This window comes from Oncorhynchus mykiss, chromosome 10 (genome assembly GCF_013265735.2).
Source record: "Oncorhynchus mykiss isolate Arlee chromosome 10, USDA_OmykA_1.1, whole genome shotgun sequence".
In the NCBI taxonomy this organism is placed as follows: Eukaryota; Metazoa; Chordata; class Actinopteri; order Salmoniformes; family Salmonidae; genus Oncorhynchus; species Oncorhynchus mykiss.
This window is the reverse complement of record NC_048574.1, coordinates 35,329,606-35,343,216: the sequence shown is the minus strand read 5'-3', so window position 1 is coordinate 35,343,216 and position 13,611 is coordinate 35,329,606. Positions and strand designations below refer to the sequence as shown.

At 44.3% G+C, this 13,611-nt stretch overlaps 1 protein-coding gene across 2 annotated transcripts; it reads left to right on the top strand.

Moving 5' to 3' along the window:
• The first annotated feature begins 1,902 nt into the window (after positions 1-1,902).
• On the top strand, positions 1,903-12,485 carry LOC110533734 (serrate RNA effector molecule homolog). 2 transcript variants are annotated; one of them, XM_021618216.2, is made up of 20 exons: positions 1,903-2,020; positions 2,655-2,794; positions 2,941-3,084; positions 3,162-3,308; positions 3,514-3,702; positions 6,117-6,286; positions 7,453-7,643; positions 7,812-7,907; positions 8,154-8,370; positions 8,842-9,017; positions 9,197-9,258; positions 9,371-9,449; positions 9,585-9,779; positions 9,877-10,047; positions 10,189-10,342; positions 10,460-10,653; positions 10,799-10,955; positions 11,195-11,284; positions 11,471-11,573; positions 12,184-12,485. In XM_021618216.2, the coding sequence occupies exons 2-20, from the start codon at positions 2,673-2,675 to the stop codon at positions 12,257-12,259; spliced, it is 2,733 nt and encodes a 910-aa protein (XP_021473891.1). In that variant the 5' UTR covers positions 1,903-2,020; positions 2,655-2,672; the 3' UTR covers positions 12,260-12,485. The 2 variants fall into 2 exon arrangements, with proteins under 2 accessions (XP_021473891.1, XP_021473890.1); XM_021618215.2 differs by having other exon boundaries at positions 7,812-7,943.
• The last annotated feature ends 1,126 nt before the right edge of the window (positions 12,486-13,611 follow it).

Here is a 13,611-nt window from a genome sequence, read left to right as displayed (position 1 = left end):
GTCCTCCAAACACGACGAGTTGAGTTTTTACCAAAAAGTTATATTTTGGTTTCATCTGACCATATGACATTCTCCCAATCTTCTTCTGGACCATCCAAATGCTCTCAAAAAAACTTCAGACGGGCCTGGACATGTACTGGCTTAAGCAGCGGGACACGTCTGGCACTGCAGGATTTGAGTCCCTGGCGGCGTAGTGTGTTACTGATGGTAGGCTTTGTTACTTTGGTCCCAGCTCTCTGCAGGTCATTCACTAGGTCCCCCCGTGTGGTTCTGGGATTTTTTCTCACCGTTCTTGTGATCATTTTGACCTCACAGGGTGAGATCTTGCGTGGAGCCCCAGATCGAGGGAGATTATCAGTGGTCTTCCATTTCCTAATAATTGTTCCCACAGTTGATTTCTTCAAACCAAGCTGGGACAGGTGTCTTTTATACTGATAACAAGTTGAAACAGGTGCCTTTAATACAGGTAACGAGTGGAGGACAGAGGAGCCTCTTAAAGAAGAGGTCTGTGAGAGCCAGACATCTTACTTGTTTGTAGGTGACCAAATACTTATTTTCCACCATAATTTGCAAATAAATTCATTAAAAATCCTACAATGTGATTTTCTGGATTTTTTTTTCTCATTTTGTCTGTCATAGTTGAAGTGTACCTATGATGAAAATTACAGGCCTCATCTTTTTAAGTGGGAGAACTTGCACAATTGGTGACTGACTAAATACTTTTTTGCCCCACTGTATATAACCTCCAATGATCTAAAACCTTCAATGTTCATTACACCTGATACAACATAGCTGATATTTCTTACTGTCTGTTGTGGGAAAGGATGCCTGGATCATCACCTTCCCCCTCTCTTGTGTCTCCCGCTTACTATTCTAATTGATATCATATTTTTTGCTTGTTTCCAAAGAGTTCCCTTAAAAACTGGACAGGGAGGAACGTGACCAAATGTATTTGCCTTTGTGCTGAATAAAAATATGTTATCTACAGGAACATCACTGTTTTAGGGGACCCTTTGTTCCATTAAAAGCTGAAATAAACACTTGTACTGTAATTCATGTATAATACAAATGATGGTTTCAGACTGTTTGTATTGTGTTTTCCTGTCCATCATCGGTTTCGTCAAATTACTATTTTGTACTACAAATTAATTTCATGTCTCTTAAGCAGCCAGATGTCAATGACGAGTCAGGGGATGTTCGTATATTATCATCATACAAGGATGTATGGTCTAACGTGGATCAGGGTGTTGAACCCACTCCTGTCTGGTCGCACATCCTCTGGGACTTCCTGGATCACCAGCATAATAAGTTCAGGGGCAAGACTAAGAGCCTAAGAGCCATTGAATGACAAAGGTGAGTACTGGACTGTATGTGCTCTAGCCAACTCTTCTATTGTTGTTGTCATGCCATGTGTGTCATGCCAATGATAGAGGAGTTGGCTACAGCACACAGTATTGGACCAGACAGGATCATGTAGCCTGGTGGTCCCAGCCCTGTGATCTGAGTCACACGCACACCACCTGTCAGGTGGATGGTTTATCTTGGAAAATAATAAATGCTCAATAACAAGGATGTAAACAAATTTGTGCACACAATTTGAGAGAAATAAGCATTTGTGCTCAAGTAAAATTTCTGGGATCTTTTATTTCAGCTCATGAAACATGTGGCCAACACTTTACATGTTGTGTTTTATTTTTGTTCAGTGTATATTTATGAAAACTACCCCTTTATGATTCATATTTGTGTGCAATTATTAACGTCCCCTGAAATTCATATGTTGCCTTTGAAGCATTCAACCTATATATGTGTAATTAAATGGATATAAGACCTTTGTGAAGTTTGTAAAAGTGATTTTTATTATACGTTTTATTGTTCTTTTTTCTGTGTTGTTTGGCTATATGCTTAACTAAATACGCAATTTGAACGTGTAATCCAACTTCCGGGAAATGTGTTTCCTGTCTAACGGCGTCGCCATTAAGAGACCACGCAGCATTGCTAAAATAACTTGTTTTATTAACAGGTAATTTACCGCCTATAAAGTTTCATTTCATGCTGTCACGGGATGTATGCTAAAGCTGATGTTATGTAAAGAAAGTAACAGCATATGTTTTGTAGCACGTAAAATACAACGGCCTAGTAAAAATACCGACCTTGCTTTGTTTGCGTCTACCGGTACTAGCTAGCTTCTTCCAACTAAAGCGGCTAGTTAGATATATAAATTACAGTGCTGGGGACGCTAGCTAAGCTAACTTTAGCTTACTACTATGAACATGTAAATAAGCTAGCAGTAAATTGGAAGTACCTAATTAAACTACGACTAGCCTACCATTGAGAAAGAAGTAGCTAGCTTCACTAAACCTACTTCGAAAAACAGATATTCAAGCTAGCTAGTTAACGTTAGCTACATAAACGGCTAGCTAGCTACTTGAAATGCCATGTAAGATGTTGGTTAGCTAACTGGTCATGTGACTCCCAGTAGCATAACTCAATCAGGAGGCACATGCTTTGCTACACACATTTGGCTAAGGACAACGTAATGTTGGTGTTTAACAAATTATGATGATTATATTAGCTTGATTACTGTGGCCCGTTCGATATCATTTGTTTGCTGCCGTTAGCTACTTACCATTTTAATGTCTGCTATTTGTCTACAGACCTACATTTTTAGGGTGATGGCGGACAGTGATGATGAATATGATCGCAGAAGGAGAGACAAGTTCCGTCGTGAGAGGAGCGACAACTATGACCGCTCCCGAGAGAGAGAGGAAAGGCGTAGGGATGACTGGAATGACAGGTGAGGAAGAGGGAATATACTTGTATAAAACAAAAGAGAAATAATGGCACATTGGAAGCAACTTTTGAAATTGGAGAGAACAATTCCAATCCATGTCATACATACATGGTGTTTCACATGTATCTTTTTGTTCTTTCCGTTTACTGGCGCCCATCTGCAAGGGAGTGGGACAGGGGCAGGGAGCGGCGTAGCCGGGGGGAGTATCGGGACTACGAGAGAGGTCGCAGGGAGAGGTTCTCCCCACCCAGGCACGACATGAGTCCCCAACAGAAACGCATGAGGAGAGATTGGTGAGAATCACATTTACCTACACTACCTACATTGCTGTACACAATGTTTGAGTTAATCTTCCCTCTGTTTTGATCAGGGATGACCATGGAGGAGATCCCTACCATGGTGGGTATGACTTGGGCTACGGTGGTGGCGGAGGCCCCAGCTACGCCCCTCCACAGCCTTGGGGCCACCCTGACCTTCATCTCATGCAGCCTCACCATGGCATACCCATCCAGGCAAGGTGAGGAGAGGAGAGTAGACTGGACACAACCAACCTGTTCATGCAGACTTTGTCATCTGTGGAAAGCAGATGACAATAAAATGTCACCATGTCCTTGACTGGAGCTGTAACTGTTCCACCCAATAGATTAGCTTGCCCTTAGTTAGTCCGTTTCTAAGTAACTGGTTTTCTCACACTCTTTTTAACCTTGTCATTTGTCTACTAGGCTAGGAAACATCCATGATATGGATCTGGGCCTGCCACCTCCGGTGATGAAGAGCTTTAAGGAGTTCCTTCTGTCCCTGGATGACTCTGTGGATGAGACCGAGGCAGTCAAACGTTATAATGAGTACAAGATAGACTTCCGACGGCAGCAGATGCAGGACTTCTTCCTTGCGCACAAAGATGAAGAGTGGTACGATTATCATAGCCTTTGCTGCTCTATTATTAGTATTCATGATCAGTTCGCTGTGAATTAGGCTGGCAACACTGACAACCTTTCTATTCACAGAAATTGTCAGTCAAATGGATCTGGCGCTATCGGAGCTGTTCGTTAATAGCTTGGTAAAGAGAGTATAGTTTGTGGAAGACGTTAGGCCTATATTTGACAGGTTGCATTATCAAGGCATACAATACTTTTAGTTGGATATCTCACTAAAAATCGGGTATAGTTGAATGGGTGTATTTAAAACATCCTGAACATACTTAATTTAAGCTATTTTTATATATAACGATTTTGATCTATTATTGAAAGTGTTAAGATAATACTTGGTATTTTGGGCAGGCTTATCATGCATACCATGCCACCTTCAGATAAGAATAGTTGGTTAATGCTTTGGGTGGTTACCATCATGAATAGAGAGGTCAGTAAATAGCCTAGCTAGTAAACAGTACAGGATAGAGATTTGGCTCTTAAGTGAGTGATTTGGATTATCAGTTGACACAGTTTTTAACAGTATGTTTGTCGGTTTTGCTTATCACACTTTACACAAGTGTGTCCAGGGATTATGAAACAATGTCAATGTTATTTTTTTTTTCTTAACTTAACCAAACCTTCTTCCCTCCCACTCCTCCCCCGCCCTTCACAACAAGGTTTTTGAAGATGAGGAAAAACTGGAACTCCTCGCAGGAATCGTTGTTAGACAGCTAGGGTTTGCACTGCGCACAATGCAGTTGCTTTTAGACGTACAGTACCAGGGATACTAGCTAGACAGACAAATAAACCACTTGCGCGCATGGAAATATTTTATTTTCTTTAGTATGTGATGCTTTTTTCCCCCATTTTTGTTTTTATATTTGGATCAAATCGAATCCCAAAACCGAAAATGAAATTGTGTGCGCACACAAACACAGTAGGGGGGTGAAGTGGAGCCCATTTTTACAGAAGAGACCCCTCTCAGTATATATGTGTTGTTATACTGGGAGAAAAAAAGGTAAATTTTGTCCACTCCATGGCAAATTTGCTCTTCTGAACTGTAAAATTCTAAACTGTGTTATGTTATTTTATTTGAATATCTGTGTCCCTTTTGCCTTTGAGTTATTTTTGGTGCGTTGACCTAAAGCATCCTGATATGTTTCACAAACGGCTATACTCACACACAAACATAACACCATGCAAACTTTGTGAAGAATCCACAGTAGGACACCAGAGCATTTCCAGGTGCAGAACAAAAGTGTTTCTTCAAATGCCAGTCACTTGAGTGGACCTAGATACACTACATATCCAAAAGTATGTGGACACCTGCTTGTTGAACATCTCATTCCAAAATCATGGGCATTAATATGGAGTTGCTCCACACATTGCTGCTATAACAGCCTCTACTCTTCTCGGAAGGCTTTCCACTAGATGTTGGAACATTGCTGCGGGGGACTAGCTCCCAGTTAGCCACGAGCATTAGTGAGGTTGGGCACTGATGCTGGGAGATTAGGCCTGGCTTGTTGTCTGCGTTCCAATTCATCCCAAATGTGTTCGATGGGGTTGATGTCAGGGCTCTGCAGGCCAGTCAAGTTCTTCTACACCGATCTCAACAAACCAGCCATTTCTGTATGGACCTCGGTTTGTGCACGGGGCCATTGTCATGCTGGAACAGGAAATGGCCTTCCCTAAACTGTTGCCACAAAGTTGGAAGCACAGAATTGTCTAGAATGTCATTGTATGCTGTAGCGTTTATAGGCTCGTAGGCTTGTGTGCAGCTGCTCGGCCATGGAAACCCATTTCATGAAGGTCTCAACAAATAGTTATTGTGCTGATGTTGCTTCCAGAGGCAGTTGCCAGGTGTGCTGTGTTTCCTCCGACACATTGGTGCGGCTGGCTTCCGGGTTGGATGCGCGCTGTGTTAAGAAGCAGTGCGGCTTGGTTGGGTTGTGTATCGGAGGACGCATGACTTTCAACCTTTGTCTCTCCCGAGCCCGTACGGGAGTTGTAGCGATGAGACAAGATAGTAGCTACTAAAAACAATTGGATACCACGAAATTGGGGAGAAAAGGGGGTAAAAATCCACTAATTTGAAGTGGTGTCCACATACTTTTGAGTATATATTGTAGTTGCATTTAATTGATGGACATGCTGTGTTCCCCCAAAATAAGACATTGCAGGATACAGGAACGTTCAGAAAAAAGTTGTCCTCCAGTATTTTAATTTAGTTTTTTAAATTTGATTTAGTGTTTGGGTATAGAATGGCAGTATATTAGTCCCAGTTCATTGCTGTAGGCCAGTTTATTTGGCCTGGCCATACATACAAGGACATTCTCTAACATTCTGCTCTCCTCCCCTCCATCCCTGCCCTGTCTCTCTCCCGTGCTCTTTTGGGGACATTGTTGTGAACTCAGGTTCAGATCCAAATACCACCCGGATGAGGCGGGCCGGCGGAAGGCTGAGGCCCACAGTGGCTTGCAGAACCGGCTGAATGTCTACATATTCCTGATGGAGAACGGCTGGTTCGACACCGTCTCCCTGGACATGGAGAAGGCCCAGGCCATCATGAAGGTCTTGGATGCAGGTAGAGTAGTGGGTGTGGTTGGAGGTGGGTGGCAGTGGGAGACCTCTCTAATGGCTTCATTCAGCTCTCTTGCACAGTACTTGGATGTCAACCTTAGTTTCGAGCAGTGTCAGGATGGGTGTTATTTGTTGGTAGGTTTAGTTACCTCAACAGGTTTTATATATATATATATATATCCTAACCCAGTGGTCACCAAACCTTTTCTGATTCAATATCACTTTCTGAGTCAAAATGCAAGCCAAGTTCTACCATTCACAATTTTGTAACCTGGCTTAAAAAATGTACGCCTATGCAACATGAACCTATTTAAAAACAGTTCTGTAGCAATGAGGGTGGTTCAATGTTTTTCTCAGACCATTTTGAAATGATATTTAAAAATCACACTGGTAATATATAATTTGTTGTATTACTTGAGGCACAGCTGAGTGTGCATAATTTGCTTTTTAAAAATTTACTGAACTGATGGCCTGCGTCTAAGGCTTCCTCTCACCGTCCCTCCCTGAGACTGACCAAAAGGACACACATTATTCCAGCTAATGGCAACTTTAGTCGCACTGCATTATTTCTGCCCCATGCACCAATTCATGTTGTTACTCCTATGACCAGAGAAAGTTGAATATTTCTTAATATTGAAGACGAGCTGATAAAAATAATGCAAGCTTATCGATACAATTTTCTACTTATGCATTGTAAGTGCAGTGTTGGTTGTAGTGGAAGTAGGGAGAAGCACATTTAATAACTTCTAAAAGTGTTGAACAAAGTGTTTGACGGTGAAGTGTTGAATAACTTAAATGTGAACTTCCTTGTAAAAACAGCAGGTCTTTGCTGTATTCATTGACACTCTTTAGTCATGGTTTAAATCTCACAGTATCAACTTTGCTGTGCGTTTGAGGTTTCTTTTTACAGTCTTTACATAATGAAGCTCAGATCAGTGTCTGCAGTTATCTTGATTTTCTCCCTGGGGCTGCCGGGTAGGCACAGTTTTACCTTCAGACACATGAAATGGTTCAAACTGGGAACACTTCACTATGCCAGCGCTAGGGCAGCTAGTGCACCTACTGCCAACAGCATGAAATGAATAAGACAAAAATAGATATGCAAGGCTTTATCACGATCGACCGGTTGGTGACCAGTGTCCTTACCCCTGTCCTCCCTCTGTCATTCAGCGGTGATAAAGATGGAGGGAGGGACAGATCATGACCTGCGTATATTGGAGCTGCCGTCTGAGGAGGAAGAGGAGAGGGAGAGAGCTGACAGGGCGGCAGCTGTTGGTCCTGGAACTGAACCCCCCAAAAAAGAGGAGCCCAAGGATAAGAATCAGGACAATGACCGCAAACCCCCAGCTGACAAAGAGAATGTATGCTGTCTTGTCGTAACCACCTTTTCTTTGCCCTGCTCTATTCTTCCCCCTCGAGACAGGGAGTTATCAAATTTTATTGGTCACATACTCCTATTTAGCAGATGTTATTGCGGATGTAGTGAAATGCTTGTCAACTAGTCATTGATGTAGCAAACTCTGCCACAGGGGGAGAGTGATGCCTGCAGCACGGAGAAGGGGGCAAACGGTGGTGGTGAAGCAGCAGCAGAAGGGAGTGAGGGAGAAGAGAAAGGAGAAAAAGAGGTGAAAAGCAAACAAGTTGTGCCTGAGCCTAAGAAGGTTAGTGTTTAGCATCTGTGTGTCTTAGTCTGTCTTTCTGACTTTTTGAATGTGCTGCTCTTAATGGGCCAAATCCTAACTTGCATCAATGACAGTGGGAAATTTGCACTAAAACAGTACTCAAGTTAGGATTTGGGCTAATTGATTTGTATCAGTGATGGATCTATTGACCTTTACCACCACCTATTTACCTTCCCATGTGTTTGTTAGCTGAGTAAGAAGAGGAAGCGGAAGCACAGTGGAGACAGTGAAGATGAGGCCAGTGCTTCTGAGAGTGACTCCGATTCCGACTCCAACTCCCATCATTCCTCTGATAAAAATGCAGAGAAGGAGGATGAGGGTGAGGAAAAGGAGGAAGGGGAGGACAAGGACGATGAGGAAAAGGAGGAGGGGGAGGACAAGGATGAAGAGGAAGAAGAGGGTGAAGGTGAGTGATGAAGGCACTGTGTTGGGGTCACTGTTTTCACAAATTCTAGTATTCAAATATACACTGCTCAAAAAAATAAAGGGAACACTTAAACAACACAATGTAACTCCAAGTCAATCACACTTCTGTGAAATCAAACTGGCCACTTAGGAAGCAACACTGATTGACAATAAATTTCACGTGCTGTTGTGCAAATGAAATAGACAACAGGTGGATCAGCCTGTAGTGTGGTTTTCCACTTTAATTTTGAGTGTGACTCCAAATCCAGACCTCCATGGGTTGATAAATTTGATTTCCATTGATAATTTTTGTGATTTTGTTGTCAGCACATTGAACTATGTAAAGAAAAAAGTATTTAATAAGAATTTCATTCATTCAGATCTAGGATGTGTTATTTTAGTGTTCCCTTTATTTTTTTGAGCAGTGTATTTTTGGTAAGGTAATGACTTCTCTGCTCCACTCATTGTGTAGCTGACGGTAAGAAAAGCAAAGAGGAGAAACCAAAGGAAAGGGCGAGAGAGAGGGAGAAACAAGAGGAGAAGAAACCCAAGGAGGACCAGCCCCTGAGACCCAGGCCTCTCCACAGGACCTGCTCTTTATTCATGAGGAGCATCGCCCCCACAATCTCCAAGGCTGAGATCATAGCTGTGAGTTTAAGCAATTTGACTGTACAAACATACTGAACACTTGTATGGACTGTCAGAATGACACTCTACTCTGAAGTTACATTGATACAAGGGACTCTCAGATACAGCTGTTACCCACACACACAATGACTGGAGGCATCCAGGAGGAAGAACTAACCTGTTGTTTTTGCCTCCCTCAGTTATGTCGGAGATATCCTGGGTTTATGCGAGTGTGCTTGTCTGATCCCCAACCGGAGCGCAGGTTAGTTCCACTTTCACGTGACCACATCCACAGCTTGACCCTGTCTGCTGCTCCTTGCTGCTAATGGACTGTAGTAGACGGTTGAAAATGTAACGTCTGTCATTCACCTCAGGTTCTTCCGTCGCTGCTGGGTGACGTTTGACCGTAGTGTCAACATCAAGGAGACCTGCTGGAACCTCCAGAACATCAGAGTGAGTTTAACAACCTTTCAAGACTACAACATTAGGCAGTACTGGAATCTGATGATGAGCAAGATATGGCACTTGAGTCACACAGCTGGTTAGTGAGTGTTCTGACCCTGTATGTGTCCTCTTGACTGTGTGTAGCTGCGTGACTGTGAGCTGGCCCCGGGGGTGAACAGAGACCTAGCCCGGAGGGTCCGCAACATCAATGGCATCACTCAGCACAAACAGGTGCTGCGCAATGACATCAAACTGTCAGCCAAACTCATCCACTCTCTGGACGACAGAGGCAGGCTGTGGAGCCAAAAGGCCCGGGGAGATAATGTGTCTGCTGTGGAGGTACAAGACACTGAAAGCAATTTGGCGTCTTTGCAGTATGTATCATGAACTTATCAGTTTCTTGGATGTTTAATCCCGTATTGTGTGGTTGTATCAGATGGCGGCTCAGAACCCCATCCTGAAGAACATCACTGACTACTTGATAGAGGAGGTGAGCGCTGAGGAGGAGGAGCTACTGGGCAGTGTGGGCGGAGCTGATGCAGAGGAGGGCAGCAAGGAGGGGAACCCAGCCGAGATCACTGTGGAGAGGGATGACACGCTGGTCAAGGTCCATCCATCTGCCTTGGCACACAGCTGCTTTACATTATTTTTATGCAGTGCAATGTTTGGGTTTTGTCTGATGCTAAAGTGGTCAAATGAAAAGGAAAAAGTACATTATCTTGACTTGATTTCCTTCATCTCTTCCCAGGTGTTGGACCGTCTTCTCTTGTACCTGCGTATTGTCCATTCCATTGACTACTACAACAACTGCGAGTACCCCAGCGAGGATGAGATGCCCAACCGCTGTGGCATGATCCATGTGCGTGGGCCCATCCCTCCCAACCGCATCACACACGGGGAAGGTGAGCAGGACACTACTGTACTATTCAACACTGGCTAGGCACACATTTGAGATGGCTGCATCATACATTGACACACGATTGACTGACTGTCTCCCCCTCCCCCTGTCATGCACTCAGTGTTGGAGTGGCAGAAGACGTTTGAGGAGAGGCTAAGCCCCCTATTCAGTGTGAAGGAGAAGCTATCAGAAGAGGAGGCAGGCAAGATGGGCCGAAAGGACCCAGAGCATGAGGTGGAGAAGTTTGTGTCGGCAAACACCCAGGAGCTGGGCAAGGACAAGTGGCTCTGCCCCCTCAGTGGCAAGAAGTTCAAGGTGTGTGTCTGTTAGGATGGAAGTAAATTGTCAACAGAAATATTGTATATCCAAAAAGCATTAAGTATGTACTGGTCTGCGTTTCCCTTGCCACGGTGTGGTGCAGATTAAAATGTGAATTCATTTGATCCCTCTGCCTGGCCAGGGCCCAGAGTTTGTGCGCAAGCACATTCTGAACAAACACGGGGACAAAATTGATGAGGTGAAAAAGGAGGTGGTGTTTTTCAACAATTTCCTCATGGATGCCAAGCGACCTTCCCTCCCGGAGATGAAGCCACCTCCTCCGCCTGGCCCAGGACAGGGTGAGGGACACGTTGCACATAGAAATAGAATGAATAGCGCTGACACGATTCCATGTTGTCGCTGACAATCATATTTGTTCTACACCATAAATTTTGTATTCAAACGTTCTGTAATGTTACATCCTCCTGAAAAGGCCCCCCGGGGAGCAAATGTTTATAGAATAGTTTAGGTGTAGCTGTATCATTTAATCTAAGTGTGTATTTTTCCACTGACCCTGTTTCTCTCCATCTCTCTGTAGGAGTTCTTTCTCCAGGCATGCCCTTCCCTCCCCAGGGCCTCATGGGCTTCGGTCCCGGCCAGCCTCGTCCTCCTGTCATGGGTTACGGAGGTGAGCCTCTGCCTCATCTCCTATCATATTATCAATCACATTGATTTATTAAGCTCTTTTTACATCACCACTTATCCTGAGAATTTAACAAATTTAAGTTTACCACAACTATGTAATTAATTTGGTTGCAGCTCTCGGGTGTTCTGTTCTGACATGACACACATACTGTACCTTACTCTTCCCAAGGTGGACCTCCTTACCCACCAAACCAGTATGGGGGCGGTCGGGGTAACTATGACAACTTCCGTGGACAGGGTGGTGGCTACCCTGGTAAACCCCGCAACAACAGGTGAGACCATGGTCAGTTAGGGACGAATACCGCACCATTATCTTCGGCCAGCGGCATACCACCCTGCATCCCACTGCTGGCTTGCCTCTGAAGCTAAGCAGGGTTGGTTTTAGTCGGTCCCAGGATGGGAGACCAGATGCTGCTGGAAGTGGTATTGGAGGGCCAGTAGGAGGCACTTCTTCCTCTGGTCTAAAAAAAATCTGAATTCCCAATGGCGGTGATTGGGGACATTGTCCTGTGTAGGGTGCCGTCTTTCGGATGAGACGTTAAACGGGTGTCCTGACTCTTGTCACTAATATCCCATGGCACTTATTGTAAGAGGGGTGTTAATTCTGTTGTCCTGGCTAAATTCCCAATCTGACCATCATGGCCACCTAATCATTGCCCACTTCCAATTGGCTCATTCCTCTCCCCTGTAACTATTCCCCAGGTCGTTGTTGTAAATGAGAATGTGTTTTCAGTCAACTTGCCTGGTAAAATTAGAGTTAAATAAAAACATTTTTAAAAAGCTTTCCTTTTCTGCTAATGACAGACTTACGTTTAGAAACCTCTGTTAATTTTTCTCTCAATCTTTCCTATTTCTATGCTGTGCCTCTTTGCACTCCTTCAGAATGTCTCGGGGAGATCCACGCAACATCATTGAATACCGTGACCTGGATGCACCTGATGACATGGACTTCTTCTAGACTCCATTTATTTTAATCTCTTTTGTTTCTAATCATTGTAATTTCCCCTTCTTATCCCCTTATGTTAAGTGATGAATTAGCCTCGTATTTTTTTTGTTCAGTGTCTGCAGCGCAAAGTCTCAGTACAATTGTAACCAACTTGAATTAAAAGAATGTATAACCTCAATAAAAAACATTTGATGACAATGGCATTTTTTAAAATATATATCAGCAAAAAAAGAAACGTCCTCTGTGTCAATTGCGTTTTTTTTTTCAGCAAACTTAACATGTGTAAATATTTGTATGAACATAAGATTCAACAACTGAGACAAACTGAACAAGTTCCACAGACATGTGACTAACAGAAATGGAATACTATGTCCCTGAACAAGGGGGGGGGGTCAAAAGTAACAGTATCTGGTGTGGCCACCAGCTGCATTAAATACTGCAGTGTATCTCATGGACTGCACCAGATTTGCCAGTTCTTGCTGTGAGATGTTACCCCACTCTTCCACCAAGTACCCAGACATTTCTGGGGGGAATGGCCCTAGCCCTCACCCTCCGATCCAACAGGTCCCAGACGTGCTCAATGGGATTGCGATCCGGGCTCATTGCTGGCCATGGCAGAACACTGACATTCCTGTCTTGCAGGAAATCACGCACAGAACGAGCAGTATGGCTGGTGGCATTGTCATGCTGGAGGGTCATGTCAGGATGAGCCTGCAGGAAGGGTACCACATGAGGAAGGAGGATGTCTTCCCTGTAACGCAGGCAATATCAACGCTGTGACACACCGCCCCAGACCATGACGGACCCTCCACCTCCAAATCGCTCAAGAGTACAGGCCTTGGTGTAACGCTCATTCCTTCGACCATGTACGCGAATCTGACCATCACCCCTGGTGAGCCAAAACCGTGACTTGTCAGTGAAGAGCACTTTTTGCTAGTCTGATCCAGCGACGGTGGGTTTGTGCCCGTAGGTTGCCGGTGATGTCTGGTGAAGACCTGCCTTACAACAGGCCTACACGCCCTTAGTCCAGCTTCTCTCAGCCTATTGCAGACAGTCTGAGCACTGATGGAGAGATTGTGCGTTCCTGGTGTAACTTGGGCAGTTGTTGTTGCCATCCTGTACCTGTCCCGCAGGTGTGATGATCGGATGTACCAATCCTGTGCAGGTGTTACATGTGGTCTGCCACTGTGAGGTACGATCGGCTGTCTGTCCCGTCTCACAGTACAGACAATGCAATTTATTGCCCCAGCCACATCTGCAGTCCTCATGCCTCCTTGCAGCATGCCTAAGGCACATTCATGCAGATAAGCAGGGACCCTGGGCATCTTCTGGTGTTTAAAGTCAGTAGAAAGGCCTCTTTAGTG